At 39.5% G+C, this 16138-nt stretch overlaps 3 protein-coding genes and 1 long non-coding RNA gene across 7 annotated transcripts in view; all 4 read left to right on the top strand.

Annotated features, from left to right (window-relative positions):
* LOC106962728 (uncharacterized) overlaps positions 1-13468 on the top strand; it is a 17346-nt gene extending 3878 nt beyond the window's left edge. Inside the window, exon 3 of the long non-coding RNA XR_001428047.1 lies at positions 13453-13468. This is a non-coding gene — a long non-coding RNA (uncharacterized LOC106962728). The remainder of the gene's footprint in view (positions 1-13452) is intronic.
* On the top strand, positions 486-4440 carry LOC106962726 (tripartite motif-containing protein 47-like). Of its 2 annotated transcripts, XM_015057299.1 has the most exons (7): positions 487-877; positions 1463-1837; positions 1947-2042; positions 2875-3108; positions 3393-3555; positions 3646-3705; positions 3800-4440. In XM_015057299.1, the coding sequence occupies exons 1-7, from the start codon at positions 638-640 to the stop codon at positions 4321-4323; spliced, it is 1692 nt and encodes a 563-aa protein (XP_014912785.1). In that variant the 5' UTR covers positions 487-637; the 3' UTR covers positions 4324-4440. The 2 variants fall into 2 exon arrangements, with proteins under 2 accessions (XP_014912786.1, XP_014912785.1); XM_015057300.1 differs by lacking the exon at positions 1947-2042 and having other exon boundaries at positions 486-877.
* On the top strand, positions 6664-13895 carry LOC106962724 (uncharacterized). 2 transcript variants are annotated; one of them, XM_015057297.1, is made up of 7 exons: positions 6664-6914; positions 8217-8347; positions 9654-10748; positions 10887-11123; positions 11213-11423; positions 12013-12096; positions 12269-13895. In XM_015057297.1, exons 1-7 carry the CDS (start codon positions 6737-6739, stop codon positions 13366-13368), a joined length of 3036 nt encoding a protein of 1011 aa, XP_014912783.1. In that variant the 5' UTR covers positions 6664-6736; the 3' UTR covers positions 13369-13895. The 2 variants fall into 2 exon arrangements, with proteins under 2 accessions (XP_014912783.1, XP_014912782.1); XM_015057296.1 differs by having other exon boundaries at positions 11213-11431; positions 12021-12096.
* Positions 13896-15786: 1891 nt separating this feature from the next.
* LOC106962727 (E3 ubiquitin/ISG15 ligase TRIM25-like) overlaps positions 15787-16138 on the top strand; it is an 11868-nt gene continuing 11516 nt past the window's right edge. The window contains exon 1 of one of the 2 annotated variants that reach the window (XM_015057301.1): positions 15787-15890. The gene's annotated coding sequence lies outside the window, so the exon portion shown is untranslated. The remainder of the gene's footprint in view (positions 15891-16138) is intronic. The other variant, XM_015057302.1, reaches the window with a different exon arrangement.

The raw sequence follows: 16138 nt of genomic DNA, 5'->3' as shown, positions 1-16138 counted from the left end.
TTTTTAATTTTTTTTTTTTTACCCTATGACTAGGAGTTTTAAAACATACAGAAATTGATCTACTTTAATGTAAAAAAAAAAAAAAAAAAAAAACACATTTCCCAGCCAGCTAATGTGCGAACACTAGATATAGTGGAGTACTTCAGTGGGTTATGTTTAAAATACTACCTCACCTCCCACAGTTCGCGTCTGCAATTCAGATTTTTCAATCAAGTTTAAATCAATTAATTTATTTGTAAAGCATAATTCAGCAACAAGACAGTTCAAAGCGATTTACATCATAAAAAGACACTCGCACACACATATAAAAAATACAAAGTTACAGAACACACAATTACACATCAAAATGTTGATTAAATTCTATAGATCAATGCGCGGGTTCATTAAAACAATATGCGGTAGAGGCGGGGTTTTCCATAACCGCGCTTGTCCAATTATACAATTATGTTGAGTTCAGAAAAAAGAAAGACAATTATATAAGATGCTTTCTTATTGGTTATCCCTGCCACAAACTTAAGCATTATTTCCGAGCAGGTGAGAAGCACCAATAGGACAGCTCTCGCGGCTTCCCGTTTCCGGATACTTAAGAAAAGCCCGCGCGCTCCTTAGTCAGCTGCACACCTAATATTCTTTCAAGATGGCAGAGAACCCACCGGAGCATGGAGTTGATTTGGACCAGAGCCAGTTCTGTTGTTCGGTGTGTTTGGACCTGTTCAGGGAGCCTGTCACCGTCCCCTGCGGACACAGCTACTGCAGGCGCTGCATTGAAACCTGCTGGCAGCGCGACGAGGAGGCGGAGGGCCGATACAGCTGCCCGCAGTGCAGAGAGGTCTTCCAGCCTCGACCTGTATTGAGGAAAAACATCACTCTAGCTGAGGTGACACACTTGCACATAAGCTGTTGTTTTCTCTGAGACAAAGCCGTTTGAAATTGAGTCTCTAAAGTTAAGTTTAGCGACTCAATTTGGATAAATTTATCCAGAACTCGAGGACGTAATTCTGTGTCCACGTGAGCAAAAACCTGAAATGCGGTGTAATTGACCAAGCGTGTATTGAGGGACATCATTATTTCATCTCCTGCTGACTTTATAAATTTACCTCAGATGTATTAACTTTTTACTTTTAAAGTAAAATTCTGAAACTAGTTGTATATAAGTCCATCTACTTGGAATAAGTCTAACCAACAAAATTAAGCTGTTTAGTTTACTGGAGCAAGTAAAGTCTGGCAGCCTACCAAGCTTGTAATGCTCTGGGAGAAACCCTGAAATATCACAACTCTATGGGGAAGTGTCAATTCTTTGCAATTGCAAAATGCATAAAAAATGTATATGCTGCTAGTTAAAATGCTAGTTATGTCTGTTGGAAAATATAAGTGACTGTAAAAGCATTTGCCATTTGATTACTTAAGTCATTTGCATTTATTTATTTTTTTGTCCCTTCTCTTAACCAACAATCTGACTCAGGTTGTGGGGAAGCTGAAGGTGATGGGCACCATGGAAACCCCTCTCTTTGTTGAGTTTACCTGTGCTGGCCCAGATGACGTTGCCTGCGATTTCTGCTGCGAGTCCAGAAGACACAAGGCCTCCATGTCCTGTCTGACGTGCCTGGCGTCGTACTGCAGTTTTCACCTGGCGTCTCACTACACAGTTCCTGCGCTGGAGACGCACCAGCTGGTGTCCGTCACAGTCCCGCTGAAGGAGAAGATGTGCAAGAAGCACAAGAAGCTGCTGGAGGTGTACTGTCAGTCTGACAAGCGCTGTATCTGCTACCTGTGCATAATAGATGAACACCGGGGACACTTCACTGTTCCAGCCTCAGCAGAACGAGCCACAGAGCAGGTAGGAACAGAAACTCTGCAGGGAGGTGCAAAGAAGTTAAAAATCTTAACGTAGGTCAAAGGTTTTTGTCCCAAAGTTTATTTTTTTTTTTTTTTTTTTTTTTTTATAGATTCTGCTGAATATGCATCAAATCGGTGTCCAGAGGAGTCTGCAGAATAGAGAGAACGAGCTGAGGGAGTTGGGCAAAGCTCTGGAGGATTTCAAGGTGGGGGAGGAAAATCAAGACAATTTAAGTTTTATGTAGTAATCGTAGTGACTTGCAGTTATTTTTTTTTATTTTTTTGAGAACTGCTTCCACTTGAAATGTGACAAATGGTGCAATAACTTGTGATCTCTATGGGGAAAAAAATTATGTTTAAAGAGATTCTTTCTGTTCCCATATGATCTCCAGCAGTGGCATTCTCATTTAATGTTTAATAAGAAAATGCAGGTTTGTTTCTAACTTTTTGGGGTCTTATGTGAGATTTTATTGGGGTCCCCTTTTTGTGCTGCTATAATGTTCGGGAGTTTTGACAGTGTCATTGCCACTGCTTTAAAAAAAGAAGAAAACACACTTGATTAAAACTAAGTCAAAACGACTACAAAAATCAACTAAATATGCCGCTCTTGGTGGTTGCCATGTCGCCCATATCAGAAATGTTAAATCTGTTTTCATAATGGAAGAAATATATTAGCACTACTGCAGTCAAACCCTTATGAACTACTAACACTTGGTTCTACTTTTTTGACAGGTTTTTTTTTTTCTTAATATTGGGTGAGGAGCTCAAAATCTGAGATCAGAAGTTTAATGTCCTACTCTGTCAACTCTGAAGTGTCTTCCTCAGAATTATAAAATTGTCAAAAGTGTGGTAAAACTTTATTTCTAAATTTGCCAGCAGTATAAATAATTTTGCACTCAACTATATGCATTTGATCTTTTTGTTTTCACCAATTTATCTTGTTGTGAAGGAGCAGAATGCATATGAGGGCATATTTTTAGGCTGTCCCTTTCCAACCCTTAATACAAAGAGCAGCATCGACAACTTTAGTTTCAACAGGTTTGTAGCCGGACTGCAGTGGACAACGTCGACAAGACCATCAACATGTTGATTTCCTCCATCCAAATGAGACGCATTTTGGCAAAGCAGATGATGGACATGAGAGAGAAACTGGCGATTGCTGAGGCTGAAAAGCTGCAACTCCAGCTACAGGAGGAGATCACCAAGCTGCGGAAACGAAACGGTGACCTTCAGAAGCTCTCTCTCTCCAGTGACCACATTCATTTCATTCAGGTACCTTGAGTTTAATGCGGCTGCCCAATGCAAAGTAGCATACAAGTTTGAACTTTTCATCTTATAGCAATCTGCATGGAACACATTTATAATCAGATTTTATATTCATTTCTCAGTAATTGATTATTAGTAGGGTTCAGTTTTGCATTTCCATGACGGCCACAGTTCACACTGTTGACTGCAGAGGCTTTAGTAAATTCAGAAATTGTGAAATTGCTCCTGGGTAACATCTGATGTCCTGATTGAGTATATTTTGAATTGATCATCTGATGTCCTTCCTCCAGACTTTCCCAGCTCTCTCCACTTCCTGTGAATCTCCAGACCTGCCACCCGGTGCTGTTGTTCGCCCTCGTGAGTCAATGGCAGCTGCATCTCGTTTTTTAGATGACCTGAAAGATAAAGTGGATGGTATTCTGGAGGACTCCTGGTCCAACTTTTCTGCCACAGGTACATCACTGTTGCATAAGAATCTTGATTTATATCTAGACTGTTTTCCTTAGGACTGTGTGGGATTGAGGATTTTCTTTCTGTTGGCAGTGTCTGCTGTCAATGTTGTGCTGCCACCTGTGCCAAAAACCAGAGAGCAGTTTTTACTCTGTAAGTAAAGTGTTTAGCCCTCATCGGATGGCAGGCATTTCATTTAAAGTCTTACTAGAAAGCAGGAGTATTGATCATGTTTGGATTTTTGCAGATGGCTGTGTCCTCACCCTTGACATCCAAACAGCCCACAAGTGTTTGTCCATCTCCAAAGAGCAACAGCGAGACGTTAGTGTGTCCCGCTACGCCCCCTACTATGTTAGTCGCTCAGACATGTTTGAGAGTGTGAAGCAGGTTCTGTGCTGCGAGGCTCTGTCAGAGCGCTGCTACTGGGAGGTCACCTGGGAAGGTTCCTTTTGCGCAGTAGCCGTGGCGTACAAAGACATCGCAAGATCATCGTCTGATTCCGAGTTTGGATGCAATGACAAATCGTGGAGCTTGGAGTGCTCCAAGGATTCCTATGTTTTCCGACACCGTTCTCAGAAGAAAGTTTTGTCAGGCCCTCTGACCTCCTGGATCGGTGTGTACCTGGATTACAGGTCAGGTACTCTGGCTTTTTACAGCATCTCTAAAGAGATGATGCTGCTCCACAGAGAACAGACCATGTTCTGTAAACCCCTTTATCCTGGCCTTGGGCTGAAGGATGATGTTCAAGCAAAACTGGTGAAGTTATGGTGAGGAAGTTTTCATGCTGATGCATAGCTGAGCAGCTTTTTTCTTTTTTTTTCTTTTTTTTTTTAACATGCAAACCAACTAAAATGCAATGTTTGAATAAAGTTCAAGTAATTAAACCAACTACCTCCCTGTTTTTTTTTTTTTTTTTTACTTGAAATTTGCTAGAAAATCCGAATAAATCATGACACCTGACAATTTTACCATCTTTACTTTGAACTACTTGAGCAGTGTTATTTCAATAACATTAGGTGTTTTTTTTTTTTCTCAAGCAATTATCAATATGAACACCTTCCCATGATGTCAGGTTGTGGCTGGGTCTTTCAGGATGGCTTCAGATTCAACTTGGATGCTAAATTCTTCAGCTATGTTAAAATATAGTTTTGTTTTTCCTATACAATAAAACTTAACATTTTTGCTGCATACTGGAAACTCGCAAATGAAATTGTCCCTCTTAACTCATGTCACACCCTGATCTTTAGTGATTTCCTGCAAAGGTTTCCTGTGACACTAAATGGTCAATCTGGGCCAGCAGGCTACACAATTGTGTGGAAGAGTCACATGGTGGGTAGGCCATAAAAGGTGATTGCTGAAGATGCATGTTTTTCTGAGTACTGTATCCAAGCGGATTTATAGAAAGTTGAGTGCAAGTCCAAAGTGTGACAGGGAAATAAGGAAAAGGGATAACTGAAAGATTGGATGGAAAAATGTGGCCTGAGGCTGGAGTTAGTAGTGTTTCCATTGACCATACAGCTGTGCAATTTGAGATTTCAAAAATGAGATTAATGAAAAGCGGCAACTTTGGAAAAAAAAATTAGTTTGATACAAAGAAAACTCACCTCGTCCCTGCGACAAAATGCTTCAAAGTTGGTTCAACCTCACAAAACTGCAATGGAAATCATGATCAATTATTGGATGTTACTGGCGCAAACCATGAAGATGACAGGGAGTAGTTGGAGGATAGTAGCTTTGCATGTTTAACTTGTTGCAAGACTCAACTTATGCACATGATTTTGTTTACTTACTGGAAACCCTGCAATTGCAAAATTTTGACATCAGTGGAATATTGACAAAGTTTTGCATACATGTATACAAAACCCATCTAGTACATCAAAAACTACAATATACTGACGAATCCTACACATGGAAAACGAGCGTATTAGCTGGACTGAGGAAAAGAACTGAATCGTTCGGTGGTCCAAAGACCTTAGCTCAAAGGAAACCATAGTTATTTCATTTGGAATTCAATTTCAGAGTCTGGAGGAAGAGCAGAGAGGTATGGAATCCACATTGCTTGAAACCCAAAGTGAACTGTTCACTTGGCAATGACTTTGGGTACCATGTCATCTCTTAGTACTGGTCACCTGTGTTTTCTGAAGTCCAGTTAATGCAGGAAAGGCTTTATGGAGATACTGGTTTCATTTTCCAACAGGACACTGCTAAAAGATGTGAAATGCTGGCTCAATGACCAATTTGTTACTGTGCTCTAAAGGGCAGCAAACTGGCCTGACCTGATTGTCGAGAGGAAGGTGAGTCACTAGACTCACTTTTAGACTCACCTTCAGACTCGCCTTCCTCAACCTTTATGTTCATAGCAACCAGAAGGTTGCTATGAAAACAACCTGGCTTGTTTTCAGTTTGCAGCTGCCATGACATGTCACACAACTGCAATAATTCATTTGAAAGGAGTCTGAACCAAGAATAGAGTGCATAGAAATGAAACATCCTTTTTTATTGATTTTATGTAGCACTTACATTTTCTGAGAAACTGAATTATGGGTTTTCACTACAATTATTGTTTAAATTACATTACAAAGAGGCTTGGAATATTTCACATTTTCACCCACAAATAATGTAAGACGTTCATCAGGACACCCAACTCTGAGCAAACAAGCATTTTTACAGAAATCTGTTAAAAAGTGGTACAATCACACCATAATTTACATCGACAGCCAATGTGTTGCTTTTGTTTTCAAGAACTGTTTTGCATCTATTACAACATATTTCTAAAATACACATTTCATTGTCTTTTTTTTTTTAGTATGTGGGTTCATTTTAGAAGAGGACCTGAAGAATTCAGACTTCTCCATCCATAACCTCACATGGGGTCTTAACTCCAACTTTTAGGAACAACTCTTTTTAACTTCCACTTGCATCCAGCGCTTTTACTGAACCATTAAGATAACAATACAATATATTATGAAAATGCTATGGGGGAAATAACCTAATATTATCTGACTTTTGGATTAAGGCTTAGAAGAAAAAAAAAAGTGGATTGACGTGACAGATGTGACGCCTCCCTGCCTCAGTTGTCTTCATTGTTGACACTAGGGGGCGCAGCTCCGAAGTATATTGAAAACGCCTCGTCTCAAAGAAGTGCGTACTGTTATGTCTGACGTTCGGGCGTGAAGAGAGAACTATGGGGGACAAGTACAAATACCCCGTTTATTTCCAGTGCCAGAAGCTTCTTGAGGAAAAGAATATAAAGAAAATTGAGAGCCACTTCCGTATTCACAGACGGTCCGGCGGAGGAGACTGCGGTCCATTAACGAGAGAGGCTGATAATGTCTACAGCATAGCGTTCAAATATCAGAAAGGTACAGAAACATAAGACTTTCTTTTGCTGTTTGTTTGTGTCGTGACTTAGACACTTTGCTTTAAGAAGCCTGAGTGACCTACATATTTAAAATGTCCTTCAAAACACGCACGACCATAAAAGTATTGAAACTATTGCTATTATTGTCAATATTATTATTATTGTTGTTATTTTTTTTATTATTAATGCTGTTATTAATCATGACGATGTTATAGCCGATAGCCTGTATGCACATCAATATTGACAAATGGAAACGGGAAACTTCTCTGGAAAGTGAAACTTAACTCAGGCTGCCAAACGCCATGAAGAGCAGCTGAAAAACTGACAGAGTGGCAAAGAGCAATGGAGTGTAAAAGATAATCAAAAACGCAGTTATGCTGTTATGAAGCTTAGTAAAATCAGTTGTTGGTCTTTAAAGCCACTGCATAACCTGACCTGGCTTAAAACTAGAGATTGGAGCCGAAATAAAGCCAGGAGTTAATCTCAAACTGGGGTAAATATTAAAATATACCATCTGAATCGTATGCAAATGCATGCTATTCAGTTCACTTTTGAAAATGTTCAGTGCAGCTACTAAATAAAAGGTAGAAATTAAACAATAGTCAGCATAATTTGGCTTAGGTCAACACTAAAGCGGGCTTTGCATAACACAGCGATGGTTTAAAAATAAATGTATATGGATTCCAATGTCCTAAGATGCTTTGCAGTTTGAAATATTGTACAACATTTATTCCTAGTTCAGTTAGTCCAACATCTAAGCTTTTTAATAACTACGAGAAGATAAAGTCATATCAATTAGTGTGTTGTCAAGTGGTGTACTGTAATTAAGCTGGGGAATCACTGTCATATAATTCAAACACAGAAGTTATCTCTGTTTCGCTTTCCAAACATCAGCCTCAAAGGGATAGTTCAGGAATTTTTATAGGTGGAGCTCTGGGTAAAGGTAGCAGGCTGTAAAATCTGCCACACAGATGTTAACAGCTCCTTGTTTGCATAAATAAAGATGAGTTGTTGCTAGAGGTAGAGTCTGGTTACAATCTTAGTCTCCAGATTTTCACATGAAACTCAGCACTGGTGCCCTGTTCTCATTGGATGGTTATTTCCATAAAACTCTTGATTATTTGAACAGATGTTTGAGCTGGTCCAAGAGTGACAAAAAAAGCCAAATACATATATATATATATATATATATATATATATATATATATATATATATATATATATATATATATATATATATATAGTATTATGTGTAGATGCATATATATTCATATGTTAACCTCTGTTATGCATTGTGCTGTAGATCAACAGGAAGTGTTGAAGAAATCTAAGCATGTCGTTGAGCTCACTGATGGCCTTCTGGTGTTCAGTGTCAGGGACAACCTGTCACCTCCCAGCTCCTTACATGACACCACCCCTGCAGCGGCAGCAGAGGTCAGCACAACATTTCCTTCTGGGTTTCTAATTCGACAAAACAAACAGGAAAGGGGGCCTGCAGGGATGTTTTATAATCTGCTAAATGTCTGATCCACATCTCAATTCTTCTTGTTTTTCTTTCAGAAAGTGTTGAAAAATAACAGCGATTTCGAAAGATACAGACTGTCTATATGCTATATGAGCACTTTTCTTTGCTCATATAGCATAGTATTTTGCTTTAGTAAAGTGAAACCTAAGCTGAAGGCAAGACAGGCTTATTTCTTTAGTGCCGATCATGAAGAAGTTCCTTCTGCAAAAAGAATAAAAAGTAGGCAAAATCTGATTTAAATTCAAAACAAATGCCAAGCTAATATGTGATCATGACAACCTGAAAAAGGTGATCTAAAAAAGTGATCTTTGACATTTACTGTAGAAGAATCCTAAACTAATAAACATCTGTTTATTTCTGGTCTCACTGATTGCTGTCTACACAGGTCTGCCTAAAAACACAAATCAAACACCTGCTGCTGATCCAAAATGCTGCTGCTCACATTCTCACTAAAACCAGGAAAGACGGGGTACATCACCCCAGTTCTGAAATCATTAGATCAGAAAATAGACTTTTAAACACTGTTGATTTGTAAATCACTGAACGGCTTAGCACCACAATACACTAAAGAGCTGCTGTTGCCCTATCAACCTTTGTTAGGTTGTTTGGTTCTGGTTCTGCTCTGCATCCCCAGAACCAGAACCAAACATGTAGAAGCAGCATTCAGCTTCTATGCACCACAAATCAGGAACAAACTTCCAGAAAAATGCAAAAAAGCTGAAACACTGAGTTCCTTTAAATCAAGACTAAACCCTACATGTTTAGAGTTGCTTGTGAACCATAATAGATGGAAAATTGACCAACATATTTGATGTGTATCGATGATTTGACAAAATGATGTTTTTGTGTTGTCATGATGTAAAGCACTTTGAAATGCCTTTTTGCTGAAATGCACTATACAAATACACTTGATTGATTGATTGATTGTTAATAATTACCAACCTGTTGAGTAATGCTGTAAAAGCCTGTATTAGTGGTTTGCTGTATTTTTACTGTCATCTGCAGAATGTCACTAGAAAAGTGATCAGTAAAGCAGAAGGTAAAAGGAAGCTGTTAACAAAGAAAATACTTCTCGGATACATAGAATATTATACCTCTGTTTTAGTTTTAAATATTTTCTCTCTCTCATTGAAAGCAAATTTAATACCAGCTAAGATTTTAACATGTTACCTTTATATATGTTTGTAAAATCTGTTACTGTTGTGCTTTTACCAGAACCAGCAGTCCAGTCCTGAGCTAACTGCCCCACTGAGTGGTAAAGAAGTTGAAGAACAACCAGAAGAACACAAACTTCCTGCGCTGTCTGATTCCCCTGATACTGAGGAACTGCTCACCTCTGGTTTTTACTCGGCTGAGCATTACCAAAAGGAGGAAGAGACGTTAGTGAGAAGATTATCTCAAACTGACACTGTGGGTGAAGGAGAGGAAGACCAACAGTGTCGTGGTTCTCCAGACCCCTCTCATAAAGATCAGCACGATGTTGCAGCACAGCACTACAAAGATGAAGTCAGCAGAGCGAGGACAGCAGTTGTGGCAGGTAGTCTGGTGAAAACAGACATGTTAGATGTAGAGGATAAGCCATGTTTAGGTGAGAGTTTGGGAGCAGTAGCCACTTACAACCTTACTGATGATGTTCAGCTGATGGTGTATCAGGGAGACATCACCACGTTTGGGGCTGATGCCCTGGTGAACTCTTCCAATGAGGATCTGAATCATTGCGAAGGCATCGCTGCTGCCCTGAGTCAGGCTGGGGGTCCTGACGTGCAGCTTGAGATCGACTCTTTAAGGAAACGTAAAGGACAAATCCCTATTGGTGAAGTTGTAGTGACCATTGGGGGTAATTTACCTTGCAAAAGACTGCTGCATGCTGTTGGGCCTGTGGCTGGAAAAGCAGCTGGTAAGGAGAGGGTGTTACTGGAAAGAACTGTTCGGCGGGCTCTGAATTTGGCAGAATTGATGAAATTTAAGTCAATCGCCATGCCGTGTATCGGCTCAGGAGTGTTTGGCATTCCTGTCATAGTTTGTTCTGATGCCATTGTGTGTGCTGTTAAGGAATTCTGTAGTCAGGGTGGAAAGAGTCTTAAGACAATTTCACTGATAGATGACAGAGGAGAGGTGGTCAGGGCCATGCAAGAAGCATGTGACAGGCATCTTCTGGGGCAAAGTGCTGCCTACCCTGCAGAACACAAAGATCCACTTGGAAGGGAGTTTGATTCTGCTGGACAAAATGTAGCCAGAGGAGCCACAGCTGGAGCTCCCAAAGGTCTCGTCCAGGTTGAGATTGTTCAGGGGACCATTGAAAGCCAGCAGGTGAGAATTCCTTAATTTTAAGTTTATCTTTTTATTATTATGGATTGATTATTGCAGTGTTATAACACTGTTAATATGCCGCTATTTTACCTGTCAACATAAGCAAGTTCATAACCTTTGGTTTTGATCTGTTTTTAGACAGATGCAGTGGTGTCTCCAATGGTCTTCAACGATCCTCTGTCTACTCGTGTTGGAAACATTCTCAGTAAAGCAATTGGTCGTCGTGTGACTAAAACGATTATAGGGAAGTCAGAAGGTGAAATGGGGCCTGGTGACTTCATTCTAGAGGAAAATCTGACTGGAGTTCCTTTTGGTGCCGTGTTCTTCCTCAGCCTTGTTCGGTGGGATGCAGAAGACAATGGAACCGCGGTTCAGGTGAGACAACTGAGCATATATACTACAATTAGTCTGTCCGGATGAGTTCAAAACAATGTTCAGCTTGTTTCTAATACTAATTTTTGCAGGTTCTCCGACTGGGCATCAACCAAATTCTGACTTCCTGTGAAAGCAAAGGGTTTGGATCTGTAGCAATACCTGCACTTGGGGCTGGCATTGCTCTGGGTTTCCCAATCACTGTAGTAGCCAGGGTTTTACTGGAGGAGATCTCTAAATTTGAGCAGGAGAGAACCACCAGCGCACCAGTTCAAGTTCTCCTTGTTCTACCAGATCAAGAGGGTTGGGAGGTAAAGTATAATAAATGTATTTTTTTCCTTGAGTGATTTACAACAAAAGGTTTTTTTTTAACTGTTAAAAGTGGACATAACAAGCTATATAGAGTAATATTTTTAGCAATTTTATGTTTCTTGACAGCCACATTCTTTGAGTCCTAACCACAGTGGAACCCCATCTATCCGCAGTTCAGTATTTGTGGATTCACCTGTTCACAGATTTTATTTTGTGGAACATAACTCCAAATTATTCGTGGAAATTATGCCTGTTTGTATAATTTTTTGGTTTATTCGCACAGCATATCTGAAATAATGCTCACCTTCCTGTCCAACATCAGTGTCTGATCTAACAAATACATTGGTGTATAAATAATAATAAAAAAATTCCCATAAATGCACATTGTACACAGCCTTGAAAGAACAAAAGTGTTTTTCTAAAAAAAAGTGGGGCAACAGTATTTGCAACCTTTGTAATAAAAATAGGATGTCATTTGGGTGTGTGTAAATGCAACTGACCTCATTAGTTTCGACAATGTTTTATATATCTGTATTGAAGTGGTGAATCCTTGGACTTGTATTAAACTTGAATATATTACCTCTACAGGTTTTCAAATCTGTCCAAGAAGATATAAAGTTCAACAGATGTACTGAAAACGATCTGGAGAGCGGTCGAGATCAGGGTCAGTATTGACCATAGGGAACCTGTAAGATTGAAATGAAATTATGCTATTGTGTTCTTCCTTCTGTAAAAATATGCTAAGATAATTTATTAGAAACCAACGGAAAACTTAACAGCACTAAAATGTCCAAAATTTAATTCTGCATTAATTTCTTCAATCTGAATCTTTACAGACTCCAGTCCAACAAGGATCGTTCTGCTGGGCAAAACTGGAGCTGGGAAAAGTCACCTAGCTAACACCATCCTGGGGGAGGACGTTTTTGCGTCATATCATTCTCCTAACTCTGGAACTAATAAATGTCAGTCAGAGACCAGAACAGTTAATGGCCGGCGCCTCACTTTGATCGACACACCTGGTTTCTTCGACACCGACAGGTCGGAAGAGGAGCTGAAGCCGGAGATAATGCGTTGCCTCACGGAGTGCGCACCTGGACCGCACGTCTTCCTCATTTTACTTAGAGTTGACAGATTCACAAAGCATGAGCAACAGGTTATCACAAAAATATGCGATCATTTCTCAGAGGATGCTCTGAAATACGCTGTAATCGTGTTCACTCACGGCGAGCAGCTCCAAGAAGGGATGAAAATCGAAGAGTTTGTCAATGAGAATAAGAATCTGAGTAATCTGGTGAAGAAGTGCGGAGGTCGGTGTCATGTTTTTGATAATAAACACTGGAACAGAGAAGGGCAAGATGAAGATGATTACAGGAACAACCAGGTCCAGTTGGAGGTGTTCCTTCAGACAGTAGACAAGATGATGGTGGAAAAAAACGGATCCTACTACACCAATGCGGTTCTGCAGCACGTAGAAGAAAGGATCCAGAAGGAAGAAAAGCAGATTAGAGAGGTGGAAGTGGATTTACCCCCACAGGAGATCAGGGAGCGGGCTAAAACTTTCGTGTCTAATGAATTTCTGACCCAGTTAGCGGGTACTGCCACCGGTGCTTTGTTGGGGGCATTTTTTGGAGTGGCAGCGCTATTGGAAGTTGTAATGAAAGTTGTGAAAAATCCCACCGAAGTGATGAAGCGCGTGAAAACCTTAACAGCGATGGCACCTGTAGCGACTGTAGCGGGAAGTGAGGTGGCAGTCGTGGCTGCCGGAGTGGTGGCAGGCGTCGCCACAGTAACCGCAGCTGCCGCAGGAGGAGTACGAGGTGGTGTTATGGGTCAGGAAGCATCTAAGGAAGCGAAAAGTCCGATGGAGGCAATTGAGAAGAGTATTGATGCTATTATGAAGGAAAGAAGTAGATTTAGGATGCTTCCACCAAATTAAGGGTGCATTCACACCAGCTCTTGTTTAGTCCACTTTAATCCGACTGTAGTTTATTTGTCTAGAAAGTCTGGTAAGTTTGGGGAGGTGTAAATCCACAATTGAACTCTGAGGACCAAAAAATAAAACTTCTGGTCCACCTAAAAACCTAGGTCTTGGTTTGGTTAAAGTGAACTCTGGCGCGGTTTGAATTTGACGTGAGATCACTCCAAAAGCAGGAAGCAAATTATAGCGCAGGGCATTCTGGGTCAATAGACCAAAAACAAATGGGCAATTACAAGGAGAAATGGCTCATGGTCTTCTGTCAGAGACGAGAGAGAAATCCTACAACCACTAAAATCTGATGCCGCTCCATTTTGGTTCACTTTTTGTGAAGAATGTAGGTGCACTGGTTTTCTTCCAAGGTTTTTGTGCCGTTTCCTTCAGTGACTCTTGGTGTATCACCACCACAGGAAGGGGTGGGGGGAAACAGGTTCTTCAAAGCGTTTGGATCATTTGACACAGAGCAATGTGAAAGCAAACTGTACCAGCTGAAAATGTAACATGGTGCAATCGAACCGAGTCTATCGGATTATCAGGTGTGAAAACAACCCAACATTTGGCATGGGCAATCGTAAAGCTTTAAGTTTTGAGGAATGTTTTTATTCTTTGCACATGTCTTAAATATTCAGTTTTTTTGTGCCATCACTTGCCCTGGTGGGGCATTTTGAGTGGATTCTAACCGTGGAAATTACAGCATCAATGTGTAGCTGGCAGATCTGCAGAAATGATCATGTTAGACACAGAACAGCAAAGGAATGTTTCATATGAGCTGCATAGCATCTCGTGGAACCAGTGCTGATTCTAGATAACACTATATTTTTAGAACAAACTCTACACAAAGACTTGATTTGTTTGTGCTGCTGCGCATAGGAATTGTTACTCTTAACCTGTATTGGTAAGCTTTGGCCACTAGGGGTATCCTCAGTTTTTTTTTTTTTACTTTTTTTCCTACTTTTTATTTTAAATTCCTGCTTTTGTTGAGGTACTTTACAAATCCTACAGCCGCTTTTTCTAAATACTCTACATTCTAATTATTGATGCACTTTCGGTGATAGTATTACTCGTCTTAATGGGACATTATTTTGAAGACGGACAGGGTTTATTGTCACTGTTACCTTGTTTGAAGATTCATAGGCATGTTATGTAATTTCTTTGTTAAAAATGACACTTGGTGTGAGTCCTCTTGCCTAATTTATTAAGCAGTTCAAGCTGCTATTGCTTTTTATTTGCAATGAGATTATGACATTGAAAGCACATTTGTATCTCAACCTAAACTTTATGGTACAACTTTATTTGAAAAATGTGAACAAACAACTTGAGTAAGCACTAAATTTATGTATTTTAAGAGATGTAATGCTTTTATCACCAGTAGTAATAAAAGCATTACATGATATAAGAACAATACATGTAATAATCACTCTCTGTTTTGCGTATTATATTTTGTTGTGTAAAATGATCTTAATTTTACATAATATAAAATTTGCACATTTATTCCATGTTTGTTGACTTTGGCAAAATGACATACAGTACATACCTTTTCATATATTTGAATAAAGTTTCTAAAAAATAAAAGCACACCATGCGTCTGCTTTACTGTTTAACTACAATTAATCTTGAAGGTTCTTTGTGGCTGATAATGTTTTTTAAGCTTGTTTAAGAAGTGTGGTGGTATTTTTCTGAAAAGGGGTGTTTAATATTTATTTTACTTAAACTGAACGTGAGCAGGCTTTCTAATACTTCAGTGTAATCGGTGGAAATAAATATCACGACAGCTGCATATTGTCGCCTTCCTAAAATAATGACCCAAGTCATTTTTTGCCAAAAGGGGCTTTAAGGGTGGGGGAACAAACAAACAAAAAAACGTGCGTATAACTCATATTACCCTAATCAGGTGTATAACAGCTAACTCTAATCACCTGTAGCTTTCCATTGTTAGTTTCAAGTTCAAGTCCGAGAAACATTTTTTTATAGTTTTCTTTACTGATTAGACCATTTCGAAAACATTCTCCAAATATTTAAAAAATGATGGAAATGACACATTAATCTTTCTTAATCCTCCCGGGAGCTTTGGATCAAAGGTTGATAATACAATTATTCACGGTGTCACCTTCGACCTATTCTGGACATTTCAAAAATGATAAGTGCAATAACAAAGCTTATTAAAAGTTTTGTACTCTTCTGTAACAAAATAACTATTTCAAGATCGTCTCTGAACACTTTCCAAAACCTGTCAAATGATGAGAAAAGCAGCCCAGATTTTAACAACCCGCCCAAAGCTGTTTTTTTTTTTTTTTTTTTTTTTTCCTTTTAAACGTGTTCAAACACAATTTTAATGTACTGCTATGCTATGTCCACCCATTGGGCGGAAACCCGCCCATGTTGGCAACACTGATTTTTCTTCGGTCCTGCGGAGGAGGCTGCGGTTCATTCAGGGACAAAAGTGGCTGTTGACCTTTCCAGCACAGCATTCAAACATCAGAAAGGTACAGTAAGATGCGGCTTTATTTTGCTTTTTCTTATTTGTGTTGCGACAGACACCTTGTGTAAGAAGCTTGAGTGACGTAAGTGAACTTACAGTTTTGTTTTAAAACATGCACGACTATATAAAAAAGAAAAGTACCAGAAGAAACCATTTTTGTGCATACTGCTGTTATTATTATTGGCGTGCGGTCTGTGTGTGTAAGTTGACAAATGGAAACGGGAAATTTCTCTGGAAAGTGAAACTTAACTC

Source organism: Poecilia latipinna, unplaced genomic scaffold, assembly GCF_001443285.1.
Source record: "Poecilia latipinna isolate Pla-1442-1.1 unplaced genomic scaffold, P_latipinna-1.0 Scaffold1453, whole genome shotgun sequence".
Taxonomy (NCBI): domain Eukaryota; kingdom Metazoa; phylum Chordata; class Actinopteri; order Cyprinodontiformes; family Poeciliidae; genus Poecilia; species Poecilia latipinna.
The sequence above is the reverse complement of the archived record's forward strand: the minus strand, read 5'-3'. Positions and strand labels throughout refer to the sequence as shown.